A 23,820-nucleotide genomic window follows, 5' to 3' on the forward strand; every position below is an offset into this window, starting at 1 on the left:
TGGCAGGCGCTCTCCCAGACCCGGCGTTGTCCTGTGGTGCTGCTGGAGAGCAGTTTGGACAGGCAGGCCATCCTTTGGGTTTCTCTGATCCCTGGATCATTAGTGAGGCCAGAGGAGGAAGGACAGACCGTGGGCCTCATACCAGGTTAAAGCACCTCCTCTGTGTGAGTCGCTGACTTGAATGTCTGCACCGTTGGCGGTGATGTGATGTGATCAGAAACTGCACTTTTATTCTGATCGGGACTAGATGGAAACCTTCCCTGCGCTTCCCTGAGGACCATGTGAGAAGAGCTTAGGTTGTGGAGTTGGTTTGGGACCTTGATACTGGTGCAATTGTAGACAATTCTGGAGGCTTGGTTTTCCAGAGATGTAGAATTAAATTGATATTAATAACAACTACTTTATAGCTCTGTTTTAAGGAACCTAATCTATAAAATGGGGGTACTAGTACAGGCAGTCCCCAAGTTACAAACGTCCAACTGACATATGACTTGCACTTACAAGAGGGGCAGTTATGGTTAATATAACTATTCCAACTTGCATACAAATTCAAATTAAAAATAAACCTACAAAATCTATCTCATTTATAACCTGGGGACTGCCACCTTTTTTTTTTTTTTTGAGACACTATCTCACTATGTTGCCCTCTGTAGCGTATATGGTGTCACAACTCATAGCAACCTCAAACCCTTGGGCTTAGCTATTCTCTTGCCTCAGCCTCCCAAGTAGCTGGGACTATAGGCGCCTGCCACAACACAGTTACAGTTGTCATTGTTGTTTACCTGGCCTGGGCCGAGTTTGAACCCACCACCCTTGGTTTATGTGGCTGGTGCTATAACCTCTGTGCTACGGCACCAAGCCAGTAGCATCTACCTTAAAGAGCTGTGAGTTTAAATGACATGGCAACTGTGAATGTACCAGCATTATATCATGCACAGGATAAAATTTTCATTAGCGGGAGCTATTATTATTTCAATAACAATCCTCACTGCCTCTGTCTCCTTCCTTCCCTCCCTTTCTTTTTCACTGCTCTGGACAAGGTGCCAAAAGGCAGAAATAGGAGGACTAATCCCAGCCCTGCCAGAGGGCCCTGTGATGCCCGACACAGCCTGTCCTCTGGGTTCATTCCTTTGACTTTAGATGGAGGAGCTGACTCCCTTCATCTGGGAAGCAGTGTCTGATGGAAGGACAGTGAAGGGCGTGGCTACTCTGCTCTTGGCAAGGCTTTCTGCTGTGACTCAGTAATAGGGTCGTGGTGGAAAGAGCTCTGAACTAGGAGTCTGAAGACCTGGGCTCAGCTCAGTCCCAGGCCCCGCCACGATTGCACAGTCAAGCCTGAGCCTCTACTTCTGTGCGGTGAGTGAGTTGACAGATCCCGGGGACCTGGAAAGTCAGTTGTAATAACCTCCTCCGGCACCAGAGCAAACACTCAGGCTTCTCACCCCTCGAGCCCTGTCGTGTCCTTCCTTCAGTTTCACAGTGAAAACCTTGGTGCATGACGGGGAGGTTGGTGGTGACGGCATCGAGGAAGGCATCTGGTAGTGCACGTCAGTGACCACCAAGCACTGTCCTAAGGTCCCAGAACACGTCACTGCTTTCTATCTGCACAACTCCTAGAGTGAGGCGATATTGTCACAGGTTACAAATGAGGAAACTGAGGCTCACGAGCGAAACAGGCACATCGTATAAACATCAAAACCAGAGCAGGAACACAGGTCTGTCGGGCTGCAGAGGCTGTGCTCATCACCACTACACTTCATGGTCGTTTTCTTGACTGTGGAACCAGCAGAGTGTTAGGACTCTGGCAGGGAGAGGTCAGATAACTGGGCCGAGATCAGTCCACAGGTGGGAGGTGGCGACTCCTAACTTGCTTGCATGCAGAAGAATAGAACCTGTAAGTGGAAGGTGCCCAGGAAATGCAGCTTTCTTATTCTATTACTGCAATAACGGCAGTTTATTCTGTACAAATTAGGTTTTGGTCCCAGTTCTCCTATGGCTTGGCTTGTTACCAGTTGCCAGTGCCATCGGATTGAACTGGTGTCTCTCCTTCATGCTCACAGTGGGCACGCCTGCTTCCTGCGTCCATGGCTGACTGCGCCCGGTCCTCTGGCTCTGGACCAACTCTGCCTCGATTTACAGAAACATGAAGCAGCTGCCTGTGAATCCTTATGGAAAGTCCTCTTTCCCTGCAGTGTTGCATTCTACAGAAAAATGATTAACTGTGCCCGAGTCCATTCTCCAGAAAACACTTTATTTGGGAGTGAGAGACAGTAGCCTTGATTGTTGCAGTCAAGTTTATCCAGTGAGAAGAGGAAAAGCAATATATTTACTTGATTTAAAATTAGCCCCACGTAGTCACCAGCGGGATCCTGTCAGATTGTTTTATAGCAATTCTGCTTTTAAAAGCTGTTTCATCCATTGGGCAAATATCTCTAGTTCTCATGCCCAAAGTCTGTCAGCTGATGGGAGCCGGAGAGGAGCCTCTGCTTAAAGACATTCGCAGTTGACACAGGAGGGAAATTATGGGGGACATATAAAAAGGAGGAAAAAGGTGTTATGACAGAGCTGGCTTAAAGTTTTCGGTGGCTATAGAAATAGGAAAGTCAGCATAGCAACGTGACAGTGATGACACAGCTGCCGTTCATGGAGCTCCTCCTGTGAGCCAGGTTGAGGCCTAAGCAAATTACATGCTCATCTTATTTACTCCTTTGAGGTGGGTTATTATTATCTTCACTTCACAGATGAGGAAACTGAGATTCAGAGGGAGTAAGTGCTCTACCCAAAGTCACGAAACCAGTAAATGAACAAGTTCTGAGTGCTCTGAAGAGACCCAAACTGGCAGACTGATTCTGCCCACAGATAAGCTTCTTCTCACACTTACACAGAAGGCTTTGGTTGTGGGGATCAGCCATGGGTCAGGGTCAGAAGTGAAAGAATGGGGGTCCTGTGCTTTAACCCTGACCAGTGAGCCCCTGAACAACCATCTCAAAAGACTCAACCTGACTGTGCCACTAGCAAAGGCTTTACTTTTTTTTTTTTTTTTTAAGAGACATAGTCTCACTAGATTGCCCTGCGTAGACTGCCATGGTGTCACAGCTCACAGCAACCTCAAACTCTTGGGCTCAAGCGATTCTCTTGCCTCAGCCTCCCAAGTATTTGGGACTACTGGCACCTGCCACAACACCTGGCTATTTTGTTGTTGTTGTTGTTGTCATTGTTGTTTAGCAGGTTTGGGCCTGGTTCAAACCCACCAGCCCCAGTACATGTGGCCAGCACCTTAACCACTGAGGTACGGACACCGAGCCTGCTTTAATTCTCTTAAATTTTAATGTAATTTCAGGCATTGTAACTCATCAACATTGTGATATGCCAGAAAGAAAGCCTGGACTTTGGAACCCATCAGATCTAGATTAAAATGTCACCTTATCACCTCTTTCTTATCCGTGCATCTTTGGGCAAGTTGTGGTGTCTGTCTCTTCTGAGCCTCCCATTTCTTCATTTGTCAAAGCAGTTTCTCGAGGTTTCTGTAAGGGTTGAATGGAAGAGCACAGTAGTGCCCCTTGGGTAGTGTCTGACCCTCGGCGTGTGCTCTAAGTTAGGATCCTGCCTTCCCCTCTCCCAGTCATCCTTCTTTCCTACCTATTGCTCCTGGCACTAAGTTGTAGTATGTTTAGTTGCACTGAAGTGAGTTTGGAAACTAGAAAAGAATCCTACCACTGTAATTCAAAGCCTGGCGTCACTTTTGCGTTTCTCTTTGCGGATTTCTTTTTCACCTGCATACGTGGTACCTGCTCACATAGCGATGCAGTCAGGAAAAATGTACAATTTTCTTTCCCTTTGACGTTGTAGCTTAAGCATTTTCCCTCATTGCTGGTTGTCATAGTTATTTTTTATAATGATTGTCTTGTATTCCATCTAGTACCTGTACCATAAATTAGGTAAGTTGTTCTATTGTTAGAGGAGCATTAGAAGCATCTAGGTCGCTTCCCATTTTTTCCCAATTACACTGCCACCTACATCTCTGTGTATACAGCTTTGTGGTGTGGAACACTTGGATGTTATGGCTTTGTAGCGAAACCAAAAATAGAACCTTGAGAATGAAGTCTGTTGTTCCCCTCCACCCCCATTAGAGGACTGTAAGTCAAAGAATTCAAGTGACTTTTGATTTTGACTCTTTTTTTTTTTTTTTTTTAGCTGAGCACTAATATAAAATAGAAAAATCGGTAGCTGCGTGGCTGGGTTTTTCCACTGCCTTCTGAAACCAAAAATGTCACTTGAATCCACAGTTCCTTATGGTTATAACCATCTCTAGTCGCTCCCTGGAGCTGCTAACATACAGGTGCAGGTAGGGTCCTGTGTTTTATGTTTTGGAAGGGAAGTGGGCATGTCCACAGCAGAAACTCTTCTGTACTTAGGCTGGTGACTCCCGCATAAAGACATAGTTACTTGCCTCCTGCTGGCCGGGTGTTGGGGGGAGGCTTCAATGTCTGAGCATCTATGGAGCATTTCTTAAAAATGTCAACACAGAGCCTGCACTTTCTGAGCCATCTCTCATGTCTGGCTGGGCAGGTAAAGGCAACAGGAAAATGTCAGCCTTGGGATCAGATTGACCAGAGCCAAGGGAATCTGAATGTCTCTTACTCTGGCTCTTGGCTTTTAGAAATCATTAACATTTCAATGCGGGTGATCTCTGTGAAGCCACTACCTTTCCACAGCCTTTTTCTGAACTCTTTAGCGTCTTTCCACCTTTTCATTGAATTACAAACTAGTCTATTGGGAAAAGCAGCATCAAGTTTTTTATGTAGGTCACTTTCAGTGTACTTGAGAGTTTTGCACAATTGTTATAAAAACACAACCCAAGATATAATACAGGTAATCATGATGGTAGGTGGTTATCATTAATTTTTCGGGGAACAAGGTGAATATAATGATTGTAATTTTTTTTTTTAACAGAGTCTCAATATATTGCCCTCGGTAGAGTGCCAATGGTGGTATAACTCACAGCAACCTCAAACTCTTGGGCTCAAGGGATTCTCTGGTCTCAGCCTCCCAAGTAGCTGGGACTACAGGTGCCTGCCAAAATACCCAGCTATTTTTAGAGGCAGGGTCTTGCTCTTGCTCGGGCTGGTCTTGAACTCCTGAACTCTTCCCATCACCACCTCCCAAAGTGCTGGGATTATAGCCATGAGCCCCCTCGCCCAGCCTAATGATTGTAATTTATATTGTTTCAGTGGTCTGATCCATTCTTAGCAGGGTAGGGAGAACCATTTGTATTTCTTAGTTGTATTTTTTTTTTTAATTTTTAGTTACTATTTCTAAATCATTTGGGTAATGTACACTTACTGCTATGTACTGATTTAAATGAGGGTTGCTGTGGGCCAAGAAATATTTATTTATTATGACTATCAGGATTCCCCAAACATTTGTTTCTAACTTTATTTGCTAGTAGCTTTGTTTTGTCCATATTTTACCTTCTATTTAAAATAAAAAATGTAGAAGAGGAAGCTTGGTTTGGGAACAGAGACTCCTGAGTTTGATATTTCTACTGGCTCTGCAGTCTTGGGTAACTGAGTGAATCAAAGTATATCATTATAGCTGTATGTCTATTCTAATTCCTTTATATAAGGGTGAAAGTGAATAATGTAAATAAAGCATTTGGCAGACAGTATGCGTTGAAGTGATACTAATTTTGTTTTTTATTACAATGATCAGAAAGGGTAAAGAAGAGTAGTCACTTCATCATATGTATTTTGTGAGCAGACTCTGGCTGAGCACGTCTTGTGTCTTTTGGGAAGAAGAGAAGAGCAAACTGTCCCTCTCCCTTCTCACTTCCCCTCCCCTATGACCCAGAACTGTAAAATTAACCACTAGCCAAACAATAAAAGAATTGAGGGATCACTAGCATGACTCATATTTAAGACGCTGGATCACAGATTAAGGGTCCCCTTTATTTTGGCTTTAAGACAACGTTGCTGGCCAAACTCCACATCTCTGAATTTCTACCTCGTCCTACGCTTGTGTTTAAATTGTAGCTTCCAGTTAGCCATTTCTCATTCCAGTCTTAGAGACCCTGGATTTACTTTCCTCCCCACCAGCCTCCAGAATCATTTCTCCATGGCAGTGTTTCCTACAAGAATCAGTCTAAGCTGGAGTCAGACGCAGAGTTTTGCTGTCCCAGGTGGTTTTCAGGAGTGCATCTTCCATAGATCACAGAGCTAATGGGCCTCTGGGATGGCCAGTGGTTCAACATGGACAGGAAGCGGAGCTGGCATCTTGGATTTTCTTGCCCTAACTAACTTACCCCGGGACCCCAGACCTGTTGATCATTTTCACATGCAACACTTTTTTCCCTGGCCTATTTCTCCCCTCAGCATTTTTTTTTTTTTAAAGCAAGAACTTGATTTTGCATCTTGTTAAGAATAAGAGAAAGCTTTGACAATAAAAACGTTTTTCTTCACCAAGCTCTGAGAATTCTATTCATTCTGGGATGAGTTAATTCTCCTGACCTTTTAATAAGACAGCACTTTTGCACACTCAGATGAGATAATTGACTCTAATGGGGAAAGAAGCACTACTCATTTAACTGCATACATCTGAGTTGTCTGTAGCTCAAACAGTTCTCCGTTACCTCTGGATTTGCCAGTGTGCAGATTGAAATGGTAAAAAGATGAGCAGGGATGTGAGCTAACTCAGCCCCAGAAACAGAGAGTATTCATTCCCACCAGGCAAGCGCAGTGTCCTGTTATTATTGTCAACTACACAGAGGAAGCAGTGAGCAGTATAGAACACCACACATTAGGTATCTGGTGCCTAAAAAGGTGCTCAACAAATGCCCGCACCTGTAGTCAGTGCATTCCCATCAATGGTGTAAATACAGTGGTCAGAAAATACGGCCACCACACAGGTGTACAGTGGGCAAAGCATTTTGCCACGTATTTTTGCATTTGGCACCACAGTCTTTTGAGGTTTCTGTGCCCGTTGCTCAGATGAGAGGCACGGCTAGGAAGTGGCAGTTAGGGTTCAAAACCAGTTTTCTTGCTTCTGGTCCAGCACCCTTTCCCCTGCATCACAGTAACCAAAGAAAAAGCAAAAGATTGGATCTCGTTGCTGTGACCAGGGTGAGGCCTGCTAGCTAGAGCAGACTTGTGTGTGTTCCTGAGGGATCCTGTTTGGACTAAAAATCAGAGGGGTGCCCTGTGCCCTCAGTAGTTTGTCGAAAAATGAAGGTAGCCACACAGCCCCTCAAAGCCACCATCTGTGACATCTCCCATAAATGGGGGCCAGGTGACACAGCTTCTCCACCTCACAGGATTCTGGGTTGCTACCGAAAAGAGATTTAAAAGCCTTGGAAACTATCTGATGTTTAAAAGGGGACGTCTTTATGACGCCTTTGCTGGACACAGCCAGTGAGAGTTGCCCCAGCAACATGGTAGAGCCCGGGCCTCCACACCAGGAAGATGAGCACTGATGGGTGTGTGTTCTCGGGATTTGGACAGTATAGGGTTCTAGTCTAGACTCTGCCACTTGTTAGCCATTTAACCTTGTATATGTTAGTTAGTCTTGTGGTGTGTTAGTTTCTGCACTTGTATAATGGAGTCATTATATTCATCTTTCAAGATTGTTGTGAGAGTTAAAGGAAATATTGCTTTAAATACTCTTAGCACAAAGCCTGGTGTATATAGGAAGAACTCAACAAATGATAGGTTTATAATTATCATCATTTTAATTAACATTTTGAGCCTTAACATGCACCTCTGTAAATTGGGTTTGGTGAGGTTGCCGTGAGGATTACGGGTAATGTATACAAGTTACCCAGCACACTGCCTGTCACACAGTAGGCTCTTAGTGAATACAACTACTTACTGGCCTTCATATCTCTGTAGCTCCTTCTCTATCCTCCTGGCCCTCCTAACAGATCAGTTACTCCCTCGGGGTCTTCTAGTCCTTCTGAATAGACTTTGTTATTTGTCCACCTTTCCTCCTTGACTGTCAGCTTATCAAACCAGGGACTATCTAATTCAATTCTGGCTCTCTAGAAACTACCACAGAGTGGGGTTTCAGAAATGTGCATCAATGCAGCGGTAGAGGAAGTGCTACCGTATAGGATGTCGTAGGAGTCCAGGGCTGTGAGCGCCTAACTCTGTGTATGGGGAATCGGGGTAGGAATCCCGAAGAAGGTGAGTCTGGACCATGATGGGACGTAAGCAGACATTTTGTACTAGTTTGCAAAGCTCTTTGGAAATAGGCTTCCTAGTTTTCTCAGACATCGTGCATCTCGAGGAATGATGTTCATTTCTTTGGCATCCTATGGTCTCTTCCAGATTGTTGTACAACTATTTAGCAGTTGCTCTTAGAAAAAAATGCAAAACCTAAGTGCATGTACACAGTACACAGTAAAAACGTACAGAAGATGCATAGTGAAAAGCAAATCTCCTTCCTACCTCCCCCCCCCCATGCTACTATGTATTTTTCCCCTGGTAGGACACACCCACTGATACCAATGTCTTTCATGTATTTCCAGAACTGTTGTTACACATACGGGGATTTTTTTTAACCCAAGTGTAGTATATTAAATACACTTCTGCATATTATAGTTTTTCTTCCAGAAAAAAATGCATAAAGAGCGTCCTCACTCTTTTTTATGGTTGCATACGATTTTGCTATGTGGATATTACTTACCTTGCCCCTGTTGACAAACTGGTTTTTAATATTTGGCTGTTGCAAACTCTGATGTGGAGAAGACCTTCATGTGCATCATTTGGTGTATGTGTGGGTATATCTGCAGGAGACGTTTGTAGACTTGGAAACTTTCAATCTTGGGTAACGTGTGTGTTTTAAATGTGCTAGCGTTTATCACATTGCCCTCCATGGGTTTCCTCCAGCTTCTTCTCACACCAGGAAAGTATGAGAATGCTTTGCTTCCCATTCTCCGCCTGTATAGTATATTTTCAACTTTTTTAATTTTTGCCAAACCATATGTGAAAAATAGTATTTCAGAGTTTGAGTTACATTTCTTTTACTATGAGTGATGCCAAGAGTCTTTTCTTATGATTAAGAGGCATTTGTATTTCTTATTCTGTAAACTGTCTGTTCATATCCTGTGCCTATTTTCCTACTGAGTTGTTGGACTTTGCTTATTACTTGCAAAAGTTATTTTTATACTCAGAAAATGAACTCTTTATGATACAAATTGCAGTTGTCCCCCTACATGGGTATTTATCTTTTGAAGCAACAAACTAAGAGTTGCTGAGATTCCTCCACCCTTTTCCCCTCCCAGCTCCACCAGACTGTGAGCCCCACGAGGGCAAGGGACGAGCCTCCATCCCCTCTGTGCACCCACTCCCCTTTGTGGGGCCCAGCACCCCGAGAGCTCTCTCTGGGGCTATCCTCTCTCTCCCACCCCGCCCACCCTTCCCTTAAGGCTTGGGAGTTCCATTTGCGCCTCCAGCAGAAAAAGATGACTTTTCTCATTGCTCACCACAGCCATGCACCTGTTTGGCCTAAACTGGCACCTGCAGCCGATGGAGGGACAGATGTATGAGATCACGGAGGACACAGCCAGCAGTTGGCCTGTGCCGACAGACGTCTCTCTGTACCCCTCAGGGGGCACTGGCTTAGAGACCCCTGACAGGAGAGGCAAAGGAGCCACCGAAGGTAGGGTTCTGCCTCGTCCGTGTTGTGAGTCCTCTCTGTCTGCCTTGGAGCCGAGGAGGCCTCCGTCACGCTCACAGCTCCATGCGCTGGCTTCCTCCATCCCTCCGCCCACCACGCCGGCTGCCAGTCCACCTTGTCTTCATCATAGTTCCTTGTCACTGAGAGCTCATGGGGGGCTCGGGCAGGGCTGGCGCTGCTCAGCGGTGTCCCATCTCATGCCTCTAGGGGGTTTCACACTGCTGAGGTGGCCATCTGTGTGAGGTCACACAAGCCCTCCCGGGCAAACCTTATGGGAGGAGTGGGTATCTGTGGGGGTGGGGTACGGTGGGTGTCATCATGGAAGGATTTGGGACTCTCGAAGTGTAATGGAAATACCACTTCAAGTGGTCTAGCATTTACTAGCCATGTGACCCTGTGACCTGGAACAAGTCACTCAGTCTCCCTGAGCGCCACTTTCCACATCCGCAGTAATAGCGGGAATCATTACTGTTTGTACAGCATGTTTGTTTCAAAGGTTTCTGTCAAGAGATTGAATTTTACATTTAATCCTCACAGAGATCCTGTGAGCTGACATAATTATTTACACTATCCCAGATGCAAAAACTAAGAATTGCATTGATTACATGACTTGGCCAGAGCCACATAGCCAGTAAATGGTGGAGTCTGGAACATGAGTCCGGGCCCATGACTCCAGGGCTCTCGTTGTCTCCATAAGCTTCACTACATGACTCAGCCTACAGTTATAAAATGCTGACAGATGTGTGGATGTGAAATTCTACTGTACAGTGCAGCACAAATATTTCTCTATCAACGATGGAAATGGTGGTGGCATTTGGGTTTGACATTCTCAACGGGGACATCCACAGACCCATGTGCCCATATTCTGAGAGGTCTTTCTAACATGCCATGGACACAGATCATCTCACTGTCAGCCAAGAGTGGCACAGACTCACAAAAACTGGAACCAGGAAGGATGTCAGAGGTGACAGGCCAGCCTGGTTGTCCGCCTGGTCAGTGGCATTGCTTCTCCTCATCTGCCATCGCCTGCTTTACCTCCCTGGCGTCCTGGCCACAGTCAGCCCGGTGGCTGGAGCTTCTTCCAACCCTCACTGTGTACATCTTCCTTCCTCTCAGCTCAGTTAACTTTGGGGTCATAGCTTCTGAGCTTCCCTGTCCTTACAAGGATTTGCCTTCCAGCAGTCAGGTAGCTAACAGCACGGCATATGTTTGGTCTCAGTATCTACTCATGACCTCTCAGGTGATGATCCTAAAGGCCAAAGTCAACTCCTGGCCTGCAGTCATCTTTAAGGGGAATGAGGACACAGAACCAAGCTGGAACCCCTGTCCAGTATTTTCAGGGGCAAAGTCAGTCCTCTCCTTTGCATAGATTTTAAGACTTAAAACATTGAATAATTTCTACTTCATTTATCCCTTATTAGAATATGGAGGAAAGTGTCATGACTGGGGCTGTGGGAGGAGCCCTGAGTTATCAGAAGCCCTAAGCCCACACATCTAGTGGCTGCCACTGACCTATGGTGTGGCCTTAAGCAGATTCTTTGAACACCTTTCTGGATATCATTTCCCTCCTCTTCAAAAGGAGGTTATTGGGCTAGATTCTCTCTAAGATACATTCTCATTTGTAAGTTGTGTGTGTAGAATTAGTAACAGAATCATCATGTAACTAACTGGACAGCTCTTCCCATTTTTTTTATTTCAAATTGGCCCTGTTGGTGGTCCTGCTTGTTGTCATGTGACTCTATAGTGTCAGATGGCAGGTTATTATCACAAAGTGATGTTTGCACTAGAGTGTTTATTGCAGTTCACCAAGATGGGGAATCAATCCAAGTGCCCATCAACCCAGGAATGGATTAATAAACTGTGGTATATATATACCATGGAATACAATTCAGCCATATAAAAGATGGAGACTTTACATCTTTTATATTAACCTGGATGGAGTTTGGAGAACATTCTACTTGGGAAAGTATCACATGAATGGAAAAGCAAGTATTCAGTGTATTTGATACTAGTATGAAACCAGTAGACAAACTAATACACACCCACACAAGAGAAAAACACAATTAATTTTATAATTGGGGGGGCAGACCATGGAGGGGGATTGGCATGTTCTCACCTAATGGACACAATGTAAGGGTGTATGGCACACCTCCTGGGTGAGGGGCACAACTACAACTTGGACTCTACCTAACGAACCAGCGTAACCTCATCATCTCAATATAACAGTGTACCTTTATATTAATCTGAAAAAAAAATCACAAAATGAAGACTGTCTTAGATCAGCATGTGTAAATGCAGATTTAAAGTATGTTCAACCCTTAAAGACCTGGTAAAGGGTCTCATTTAGCAAAATGTATTTTCTTCCCTCCATGATCCCTATCAAACATGCTTTAAATGGGAGTTGGATCTATCTGAAATCTCCCATTCTAATGAAATTAGTCTGTGGGCTGTTTAGGTTTTATTTTGTTTTTCCCAAGGAGCAGGAGGTGCAGATAAGAGACAAAATAAAATTGGACCAGTTTATTGGTTTATTTTAATTGGAGTATTTTTGCTTAAAGGGATTATCTGTCATTACTGATGCAAATGGAAATCCTGTTTACAAACCCCTTCAACGCAGCACAGGGCTGGGAAGTGGTCAGCATCAAAAGCAATTACTGTGGAAAACTATATCAGTCTGGAAAATCAGAGGACAGAGCTTCCTATAGTTCCTGGGAGACCACATGGTTCTCAATTTCTTTTGCCCTGTCCATGCCAATGTCTACTCGATTTATGTTTTTAATTGTGATGTTACAAATGTGGATCCTTAGACACATCTCAATGGGGAAAGTCTTAAACCCTGATGTGAGTACTTATTTCTTGTCCCATCCAAGGGTATTTAATAAGAGAGCAGATTCCAGAATTAAGATTAGAGGCCCCTCTCTGCAGTGATGGGGGAAGCAGTGCAGAGGACAGAGAGAAGGTAAATGGGTCATAGAGGCAGACAGCTCAGGATTTGGACTCTAACCCTGCCTTATATTGGCTTTATTAACTCATGACAGTTTCTACATCTCCTAATCTGTAGAACAGGGATGATAATATTTATCCTTTCAAAGCCAAGGGTAAAGAAGCACCCAACAAATGCTCATTCCCTCCTTGTCTTCTCAAATCCCAAGCCATCCCATATAAGCCATTAGCTTTCCCCAAATCCAGACTAATGGTAACCACCTCCCATAGATCCTAAAAAGCTTTAGGGCATTTTTGAGCACTTTTTAAAAGATGTATATATTTTTAATTATATAAATTAAATATATGATAGTCCCAGTATTGTAAATGTTCACCATGTATTTGAGAATGACATCAAACTGCAAATTCACGCTATATTTTCAAAATGGCTGTAACCATCTCAGGGTTGTCGTTGAGACAGAAACCAAATGCAGCAGCTTTTCAAAGTAAAGCCACAAGAACTTGTGTTATGCATTAATGGGGAAGGGGAAAAAGCATTGAATAAACAAGCATTTCTGATGGTTGAATTGGTGGGCTAGGGATAGCATTTTCTTCTTTCTGCGATGAAATCAGAATTGCCCATCAGTTTGAACCATGCAAATTGCTGTGCGCAGGCTCAGCTGGGCTCTCCAAAAGGGAACAGCTTATTTTGATAACCAAATAAATTTCAAACAGTTGCTAAGGAAACTAAAGGATTCTTTGTGCGAGTTATTGCATTGCAAAGAATGAAAAAGGTGAAGGAAAGGGAGGGTGTTAGCTGATTAGGAATTTAGAACCTGTATGATGGGTCTCACTTCAGGAAAGTAAAGATTATGGTTGCAAAGTGCAAGGAATTTTAGTTCTTCCAAATCTTGCTTATTTGACTGAGCTATCCAATCATTTCTGCAGTTTGTTGAGAAATTTCTTTTATGGGGTACATGATTGCGTATTGGCGCAGCATTGCTGTAGGAAGTCTAAATCTGCCTAGATTGTCACCAGAGGAATCTGCCCTGTGAAACCTAATCTTGCACTCCGGGGGCCCTAATTGTGAACTGAGCTCTTTGTGCTGTTTCTTAAGCTTCTGGGGGTACCCAGTGATGGTAAAGGTTCCTTTTCATGAATGTCTTCAGACCCTGATTATTGCCCTTTAACTTTGGGACCTGTCTGTAGTTCCAGTTAGTAAAAATGATCAACCTCTCATATGCTAGGATGCTAAGAAGTTTGTAAATGGGCCTTGGATCTAGCTTGTCCAGCTTTGATATTTAGCCTGCTGGGGCTGTGAATTCAACTGCACTCGAGTGTCAATGCACCCCACCACCACTAAGAAGGTCTTCATAGAGTTTGAATTCGTCATTCAACTCAGTGCTCTCAGAAACCATATTCTAATAAACAAGGAACCTAAATGGCTTCATCTCTAAATGGTTTCTTTTTTAAAAACTTTTTATAGAAGCAGGGATCTCACTGTGTTGCCCAGTCTGGTCTAAAACTCTTGACCTTAGGTGATCCTCCCACCTTGGCCTCCCAGAGTGCTGGTATTATAGACCTCAGCCACTGTGCCTAAATGTTTTTTGAAGCATTGTGAGACTGAGTGTATAGATTTTAATACTGTTAAGAGAATTAACTGATCCGTGTGAAGGTGCTGCCAGTGTGGTTGGAGCTCATTACATGGTAGCTAAGACTACTGGTCATACCACTTCCTCTATATTTGTCACCATTTCCTACCACTAATGTGTGTACTTATTATTATTATTATTAATTATATATCTTTGTCAGAATGTAGGTAGGGATAAGAGGAAATTTATATGCAAGACTTTCCTCGTCCAGTTGCTCTGCCCTCTGCCCTCCCTCATTTCTCCACCGTGGGTAGGGTGCCTTTCATGGGGGGATATTTTATATCCTAATCCTCACAGCTTGGTCCTCAGAATTAGGATCAAAGATTCTTATAAGATCTAGAAAGTGAAAAGCGATAACGGTTTCCAAACAACAAGAAAGGAGGAAGGCCTTTGACTCTGCCACCCTCAGCATAGCCTGCCTGACGACGCTCCCCGACAGGTGAAGGGAGCAACAAGCTACTGGCTCTTTCCCCTCAAGACCCCCCAGCCCAGCCCTGTGGCTGGAGTTGCAGACCCAGCAGTCTCAGACCCTCAAGTTCCTGGTGGAGGATATGCCCTAGGCCAGAAGTTACTCTTTTTATTTCATCGTATACACACACAGACAATCCCCGCCCCCCCCATCCAGCCCACCTAGGTGAAATACTAGAGTGCTGGAAAAGAGAAGTCCCCTTTGTCACCTCTGGGGGCCTCCAGACCTCTGGGCTTGGCCTCTGCCTATAAGGCAGTAGAATCTGGCTGAGGCAGTAGCTGGTTCCTAAAAATAGGCTCACTGGGGGAAAAAACGAACTAAGCAGGGTTCTCTGGCTGCCAGCTAAAACAGGGAGCAGTTTTTCATTATTTATTTTCAGACATAGGAATTATTTGAATGCAGACAATTCTCAAATCACATCAGCTCTGACTCCCACCTACTCACAAAGGAAATGAGTCCTAGGAATTAGCAGTATGGCACTTATTCCTTTGCAATTTTTAGGAGTAAGAAGCTCAGAACTCATCTGCTTGTGTTTCATGCTTCTTATAATTCTTATAATTCTGCCTCCCTGGTAGAATTAAAAGCTCAGGGTGTACTGTTTTTTACCTGTTATGTAGAAAGGCTGTGATATTGGTAACCCAAAAATCAGATAGGAAAGAATGCAATTCTCTTCCATCTTAACGCTTTGTGAATTTGGCTTCTGTCTTTGGACTTTGTGAATCACAGTGCGGTGGTTTGTGTGTCTCTTATTTTGAAGGTAAAGGTCTGGAGCACACTCCTTCCATAAAAGAATTAAAGGCAAACTCTCTCCCATGCTAATTACAGAATACTAGTGGTACTTTTATCAATGGTGTGCATTTTAACTTTTTTGTTGGCATATTTTTAATTAAAATAACATTTAATGGTTTGAAGCTAAAGACCTGATGTTTCTGCCGAGAAGTTTATATGGCAATGATAACATATGGAGAAGTTTAACATTTAAATTGAATTTTATTATTTAAAACAGTAAAATATTTTATGACTACAACAATGCCCTGCCAGGCTCCATTTCAGCATCGAATGTGTTTTGTAAGGAGTCTTACAAAGCTAGAGGAAAAAAAGACATTTTAATTTCTTATTTCCCAAATGCTTTTTCTATAAAGTTCCAAAATGTGTTTTCTCTACCAGTGAATTCTTACTCTCTAAATTGTCTCTTCAGACATCTCTAACAACACAAAAACCTTGAAACTAGGATACCCAGGAAGTCCTTTGTAATGAAAAATAAAATAGAATCTGCTGATCTGATTTTGGGCTTTCAGTGCTATAAGGGGGGGCTTTCTAACATCCCTAGAGTCCCTCCCGGCTCTTCAAAAGGCTGATATCTGGCAGGAAGTTAGGGTTTCTATTTGTCACATGTGAGCATTCAATTACTAAACAGAGGAAGCTTGATAAGCAGCCCTCCTTCCTAGCACTTGTCGCCCCCACAAAGCCGTCATTCTTCTGATTGGTGACGGAAATGGCCAAGAGACCTTATTTCTGTCCCCCCTGCATGAATGCTATGCACAGAGTTGGAAATCCGGGGTGAATTTCCAAGTATGGCATAGATTTTGTATATGAACTTGAGAAATTTTCTCAACTTTACTTGCTTTACTTGCCAAAATGATGTTTACCCTCATCCAAAGGTAAGCATTTTGAAGAAAGAGTTTTGGCTTCTATTTTATACACAGGCCAGTTAACTTTTAAAATAACCCCCCTCCACTCAAGTCACACTTCCCATTGCTAGGGGAATCATTCCGAGTTGGAAATTGAACAATAACACCTCGTTCCCCCATCCTTTCTATTTTACCATGTTCCCCTTGACACACACACACAAAAGCACAGAGTTATTCTCATGAGACCGCAGATGATTATTTTTAGGATCAAAATATATCTTAACAAGCTGTGGAATTATGCAGTAAACAGATGGCCCTTGGGGAGGACCCATACTGCTTTGGAAGAATGTATATTTTTAGCAGAGCAATTTGAGCATCGGTAGAGTAAAAAAAAAGTTCTGGACTTTCTTACTCCTCCATGCGGGTAGCGGGGAGCTGGCAGCAGAAACCCGTGGAGAGGAGGTGGAGGCTGCATGAGGCCTGGGCATGCCTTGCTTCGTCTGTGGCTGACTGAGATGCTTTGTCTCCCCTTCCCTGTGTCTTGGTAGGAAAGCCCAGTAGTTTCTTTCCAGAGGACAGTTTTATAGACTCTGGAGAAATCGATGTGGGGAGACGAGCTTCACAGAAGATCCCTCCTGGCACTTTCTGGAGATCCCAGGTGTTCATCGACCATCCTGTGCATCTGAAATTCAACGTGTCGCTGGGAAAGGCAGCTCTGGTTGGCATTTACGGCAGAAAAGGCCTCCCTCCTTCACATACTCAGGTAACCGGAACCCCCACAGACCCCGCTGATCTTATGGGCTCTTAGCACCAATGTTAACCCAGAGTCAAGAAGCCCCCCCCTAGATCCTTGAGCCTGAAGGGCATTGCATATATTTTGTAGCCCATTCATCCGTTTGCCCCCTCTTGGACCCTCCCTTTCAGATGAGTAAGACTATATCCCTGGGGCTTAAGAGGAAGGAATTCTAGGAAATCACTTAATGGCTTTTCTGCTATTACCTAATCTCCTAAATTAAATTATCCGGGAAATGTGATCTAGAGAAAAAAGCATGCACTTTGGAGTCAGACAGACCTGAGTTTGAATCCTCTTGTTATCAGCTTTGTAGCTAGGGTTTCATGACATAGCCTCTCAGTGCAAGTTTCCTAATCTATAAAACACGGACAACAGTACCCACTTTGCAGGGCCGTTGTGAAGAATAAAGGATATAACACAGGGCAGCTAGTGCAGACCTGGCTCGGGATAAAGGTTGTTTTCCTAGCCTTTCACATGCATTCTGTCTCCTTCAGGGTTACACGTTTACTCAGACACATGCACACTAGAAACTCTTAGAAAATTAGTCCGTGGTGATGGTTTTTCACCAAGTTTATCAGAGACTTGTCCACAGTCCTCCAAGCTCTAGAATGGGAGAAATAGAAATAAATCATAAGCAGCCATCGGACATTCCTGGACCAAATGCAATCTTCCCAGCTCCAGGAGTTATTTCATATTTTAATCTAAAGCTAAACAGATGCATTGTCTAAAGAAAGAGTCACAGAAAAATAGTGAGGCCTGGGCCCTCTTGACTCAAAACTGCCATGGCCTGGACTTCATAGCTCCAGACAGTTTTATGTGAACTGGGATAAACAGCTATCTTGTTGGTTTGCTTTTTCAAAGCTAGATAGATAGACAACGACTCAATTTGTTTGCTAGAAGGCCAGTAGGACTCAACCAGCCACCTGTTGTTAACACTGTGTGACTGACTTCTGGAGTCTGACACAAGCAGTCTCTGAGCAATTGGCAATTGTGTTTGACACAGCATGTAATTATTGATGGAGTTTTGAGCTGATCCAGTTTAGTCTCCCTCAATTTGCTCTCTGAAACTGGAACACTTAGGACCGTGGACAAAAGAAAAATAGAAATTTTCATCTGCACGTGACAGGCATTCCAACTGAGTCCAGTGCTCCGATCCCAGTCCCAGACCCTCGAGATTCCTGTCGTTACCTGCACAGAGTTCGAACAGTCACGAAGCGCCTGACTTTCTAATCATGGAAAAGCATGGCGGGCCTGGTACAGATTCATCCAGATGAAGACTTACCACCCATACAGCAAAAATTATTACTAAAACAAGACTGAAAAATCCCACTGATACCACACTCAAGAGAATCGGGAGAGGGTTACCATGAGAAAGTGGGGGCTGGGAGGAAGTTTGATCAGTTTCCCTCTTGCACTTCTCTCAGTTTGTATCTCCCCGGGTGCTTCCTGAGAGAAGTCTGGAGAAGGAACCTGGCGCCAGACAGAGCAGACCCGCTGCTAACTGTGCTTTCTTTGTCCTTTAGTTTGATTTTGTGGAGCTTCTGGATGGAAGGAGGCTCCTGGCCCAGGAGGCGCGGAGCCTGGAGGGACCCCAGCGCCAATCTCGGGGAGTGGTACCCCCCTCCAGCCACGAGACCGGCTTCATCCAGTATTTGGATTCAGGAATCTGGCACCTAGCTTTTTACAATGATGGGAAGGAGTCTGAAGTGGTTTCCTTTCTCACCACTGCCATTGGTAAGGAAGTGGGGTATTGTCTCCTCGAGTGGGAGGCTACCTGGGGGTTCTGGAGGCTGATACCGACAAGGGAACATCAGGGCTGCAGGAGCGCCCTGAGCCTGGCACAAGGCCTCTTGGCTAGGCTTGCTGCAGGAGAGTTGGTGTGAGTCAGCAGGAGGGGCTGGAAGGCCATTCTGGACTGTTTCAGCCACCGGCTTCCTATGCTGTCCCAGCAGGGTGTGTGGCACAGGGGCTGGGCTCATAGCACATCTCAACACTAGGGTGGAACTGACGAGTCAGGAGCCCAGGCCGACAAGCCACCTGCCGTCTGCGTCTCCCTTCTTGGCTCTTCCCTCCCACTATTGCTTTTAGACTCTCACTCGCTTCAATTCACCGATTTGTTGCTTTAAGTTTTGTTTTGGTTTTGGTCTGTTTTGCTTTGGAGCCAAAAATCCCTGGAAGATGAGAAAATAAGATAAAGGCTGGAAGAGAAAATGAGGATATCTGTGCAGAGGGCTGGGTGAATAACGTAATCAGTCGGATTTGGGTCTGGCTGAGAGCAGAGCTACCCTCGTCTCTGACAGCGTGAGCCTGCCGTGTGAGACGAGCGCAAGACGGAACACGGCCCAGCTCCCCGGTCACCTTGAAAGCCTGTGGGTGTCTGGGTAGCCTGGCACTCTATTTAAAGAATTTTTCTTCTTTATCAACACATTTCATAGAATTTCTCTTCTTGGATTTCCACAGTGTGCTTTTAGGACATGATGGTGTAGGTGGTTCAGGTCGGAAAACATTTTTTTCTAGTTTATATTGGAAGCGCTGTGACACAGCCTGGAGATAAAATTCCCTACAGTAAAATAAAACCTAACAGAAAACACAACTCTATTAATCAGAACACCTGGGAATGGGGTTTCTGCTTAACAAAAAGTTCTGTGTGGTTTGGAGTTTACCTGAAAACTCTCTGTCTCTGTTGTTGGCTAAGAGTCTCTAGGACATGAGAATTTCTAATAGGGTTAAATAAAAATCTCTGAATCTGGTTTCTAGGTTTCCAAACTTCTCACAAGACCCTGGTTCTTACTGCTAAATATTAGGAGTCAATTTCAAGCCATGTAGCCTCTTTTTTTTGTTTGTTTTTTTGAAACAAAGTCTCACTTTGTCACCCTCGGTAGAGTGCCCTGGCATCATAGCTCACAAGCAACCTCAAATTCTTGGGCTCAAGTGATTTTCTTGCCTCAACCTCCCCAGGAGCCAGGCACCCACCACAATACCTGGCTATTTTTAGAAATGGGGTCTTGCTTTTGCTCAGGCTGGTCTCAAACTCCTGAGCTCAAGTAATCCACCTGCCTCTACTTCGCAGAGTGCTAGGCGTGAGCCACCACACCCAGCCTCATTTAACCTCTTATTTGAAATTTTGCCCTTCATGCTGAAGCAGAGAGCTCCTTCCCGTTAAATGCGGGCCTGACTAATAATGCTTCTGCTATAAATGCGGCCTCCACACTCTCCCCTCTTGGCAACAGGAAGGTGGGGCCATCAAGGCAACTAGATGTGATGCAGGAAACAGTCCTTCGTTTGGAGGTATCTGTCCCAGCTGCTGGATACTGAGTGCCTGGGAGGGCAGGGACTTTGGCTCAGTCTTCTCTGCCTCCCAGTACCCAGCCCAGGGCCCAAGCTGTCTCTCAGTAGTGCGGCAGTGACTCCCTCGGTGGGCCTGTCAGCATCCAGTCTGGGCACTTGTGACGCTGTCAGGTTGTTCCCTGAATGCCTTCTAGGGAGTGTGGTGGGAAGTATGCTCACTTCTGTCTGCATCTCACGCCTAAGCTGCAGTCTTGACCTTGCAGGAATCGCTTAGGTTTCCTGCCTCTGGTTTCTCAGGATTCTGGAATTGGAGGCAGCCGCTGGACGGTGACTGGTGATATCAAGGTTGGCAGGGCAGCCTTTCTCTGTCACTGGAGGCCCAGGTTGGGCCCTCACCCTCATTCATGCTGTCACTTGGCGGGTTTGCGAGGCTGCAGTCCCTGTTTCTCTTTCTGGACGTGGTGGCTTCAGCTGAGGGTTGTGACTGTCAAGTCATGGTGGGGCCCGAGTCATAGCCTCCTGGTCTCACAGCCTGATTAAGCACAGTTCACAGAAAGGCATAAAGTATCACGCTTGCACAGATTCAGCTTTTACAATTAGAATTATTGACTTTTAATAACTGAGCATAAATATGAAAGGATATTAATACACACCCAAAAGAAAGCAACTTAATTAGGATATGCATCTTAGACAAATCAAATGTAGGTCCAGGGAGGTGCCTTGGCCAGCTCTTGGCTGTCCGAGCTTGCTAGCCTGTCTTGTCATAATTAGGGAGACCGTTTTGCTCTTCCCTCTGGTTTCTCCATTCTCACCTAAATGATGAAAGCTGTCTTCACTTTCCCTTAACCCTATAATGTCTTTTAGAGCCAGAGGGATGGGGAATCTGTGGCCTTGGGGCCACATGTGGCCATCTGACTCCCTGAGTGCAGCCTCTTGACTGAATCTAAACTTCACAGATAAAATTCCTTCATTCAAAGGGGTTTTATTCTATAAAATTTGGACTCAGTCAAGGAGCCACCCTTGGGGATCTGGAGGGCTATATGTGACTTCAAGGCCGCAGGTTCCCCATCCTGGCAGGGGCTATGGTACCTTATGGATGGTTCTCAAACACAGTTGAATAAAGGCATCACCTGGAAAGTAGGTAAAAATCCAGATTCCTGGATCTCTCCCCCAGAAATTATGACTCAGTAGGCCTCGGGCGGAGCCCTAATGCCAGTGGTCTGTGAAGGAAGCTTTGAAAACATAGGCCTTACAAGAGTAGATTCTCATGCCTTCTTCCCTCACTGCCCCATGTCAGCCCTGCAGCCAGGGACAGTCATGTCACCTCTCTGAGCTGCATCCTTCTTGCCTGGAATAATAAGAGTACTTTGCAGTCCCTATTGTGAAGATGAGACAGAGAAATACACAGTGTGTCAGCACAGGCTCGGGGCTACGCTGAGCCTGCGATAAATGGAAGCTCTGAGCACCCTCTCCCATCCCGCTCCCCTCCACCTTTCTCTTACTGTCTTTCGGACCTGTCAGTCTCCCTTCCTCCCTACAGTGATTGTTTAATGAATACTGTTTTTTTTTTCCTTTAATACAAAAACAGACTGATTCTGATGTTGCTATTAATCCCTCTTTCCCCAAGAGTCCCTGGCATTGAGTCTCAGCTGTCTGTGATCATTACCTGTGAGCTATGAGTTGTAATTTGTCTTGGCAGGTTAATTAAAAGTTTAGGTCTTGTTTTAGTGAAGTCATTATGGTCCCGATATACAACGGTAACTCTCAGGTTTGCTTAACACACAAACTGGAATATGACCCTCCCTTCATTACATGTCGAAACGCACATCTAGAATTTAAGAAGATCTGAGACGTCAGAATCCAGACTCTTTCTGCCTGTTTGTAATTAAGTAACAGGAGAAATAATTGTGTTTAATTTAACAAATGGCTATATTGTGTATCTTTTTGCTTTTCCCTCCATTTAATGTAATCCAGCTGATGATTTTAAATTAAATGTGTTTATCTTTTGCCTTAAAAAAAATCTGAAAGCACTTTACAAACTGTATACACAAATATATACACAGGGAGACCTGATGTTGACAGAGCTCTCACTAAACTGGATACATTTACACCTACACATGCACACATATGCACACACACAAACATGCACACACAGCCCACTGAAACCAGCAAGTTTTAGAATAAAACGTGGAAGCTCTTTTTAGAAACAACAGTCTTATCCCCATGTATGGAGGGAAATAGAATTTGAGGGTACATTCCTTGCCCTGGCTCCACTGGGGGAGGAGTAGCCCTGCTGACCCCAGCAGTTGAATGCAGTAGGGGGGCGTAGGCCCCTCGCTAAACTGTAAATCTGCAGTTTGCAAAGGTTTTCTCCCACACATGCACAGGTGTCCAACCCACAGTCCATAGGCCACATGTTTACCTGTAGTGTCAGTTTGTGAACAGTATGCGTGGGCCTTTTTTTTTTTTTTAACTTTCATTAGTGTTTTTGTATCTAATGTGTGTCCCAAGACAGCTCTATTTTTCCAAGGTGCACCAGAAAAGAAAAAAGGCTGGACACCCCCAGCAGTAACTCTGCAAGATGATGTTTTGTCATTTTTATTCTTATCCCTCCACTGCAGATGAGGAATCAGCGTTCAAGGATATTAAAAGAAAAGCTAGGACAGGAATTCTCACCTTTTGACTCCCACACTTACGATGTTCCTTTTTCAAAAATTTGCTTTCTTTGGGTATTACACTTCTGTTTTCTACCTAGTCATTCATTAACAAACATTTAAAGTGCCCCATGTGTTGGGAGGCCGCCCTTAGCTCTCTGGTGTGTCGCTTGCTACTCACAGGAACCTCAGATAATAGATATTTTGATATTAACTTTACAGATGAAGAAATGGAGGCTCAGAGAATTGTTTTTTTTTTTCCTTTGACAGTTATTTGCATTTATTTTATGTTGCATTTATTCCCGTGCCATAAGTTTTTGTTTCTTAAGTTTCTTCTGGGATATCTTTTTCTACTGTGCTACCTCCTCTTCTGGTTTGGGAACAGTTTGTTCCTTTTCAGTAAGGATCATCTAGATGTGGCAGGGGAAACTCAAGTATGGGTTAATGTGACCATGGGCTCTGTAAGTTTGGTGATGCGTCTTGGGTGCTTTGTTCACTTGAATATGCTCAATGACTAGAGAATCTACATCTAAGCCCTTAAGTTCAGCTTTATTCTCTGCATTTTTAAGCATGTGCAGCAAAAACTTAGCACTCTTTTTAGGCTACTGACCTAGTGTCCAGCCCCACTGTTTGGCCTGGGGACACCTACCAACTCCACCATTGTAATGTCAGAATGGTACATGCTGTTTCTTTAAAGTGACATCCTTCAGATACTTGGCTGCTTTTCATATTTGCATAC

General features: G+C 44.4%; 1 protein-coding gene across 1 annotated transcript in view; it reads left to right on the plus strand.

The window, feature by feature from the left end:
• The window catches only part of TENM4 (teneurin transmembrane protein 4), a 398,484-nt gene that overhangs the window by 192,870 nt on the left and 181,794 nt on the right, over positions 1-23,820 (plus strand). The window contains exons 6-8 of the mRNA XM_023510159.1: positions 9,484-9,654; positions 16,895-17,109; positions 18,663-18,873. Coding sequence (XP_023365927.1) covers positions 9,484-9,654; positions 16,895-17,109; positions 18,663-18,873 — 597 coding nt within the window. The remainder of the gene's footprint in view (positions 1-9,483; positions 9,655-16,894; positions 17,110-18,662; positions 18,874-23,820) is intronic.

The sequence above is a fragment of the Otolemur garnettii genome, unplaced genomic scaffold, assembly GCF_000181295.1.
Source record: "Otolemur garnettii isolate 467f Iridium unplaced genomic scaffold, OtoGar3 scaffold00001, whole genome shotgun sequence".
Taxonomy (NCBI): Eukaryota; Metazoa; Chordata; class Mammalia; order Primates; family Galagidae; genus Otolemur; species Otolemur garnettii.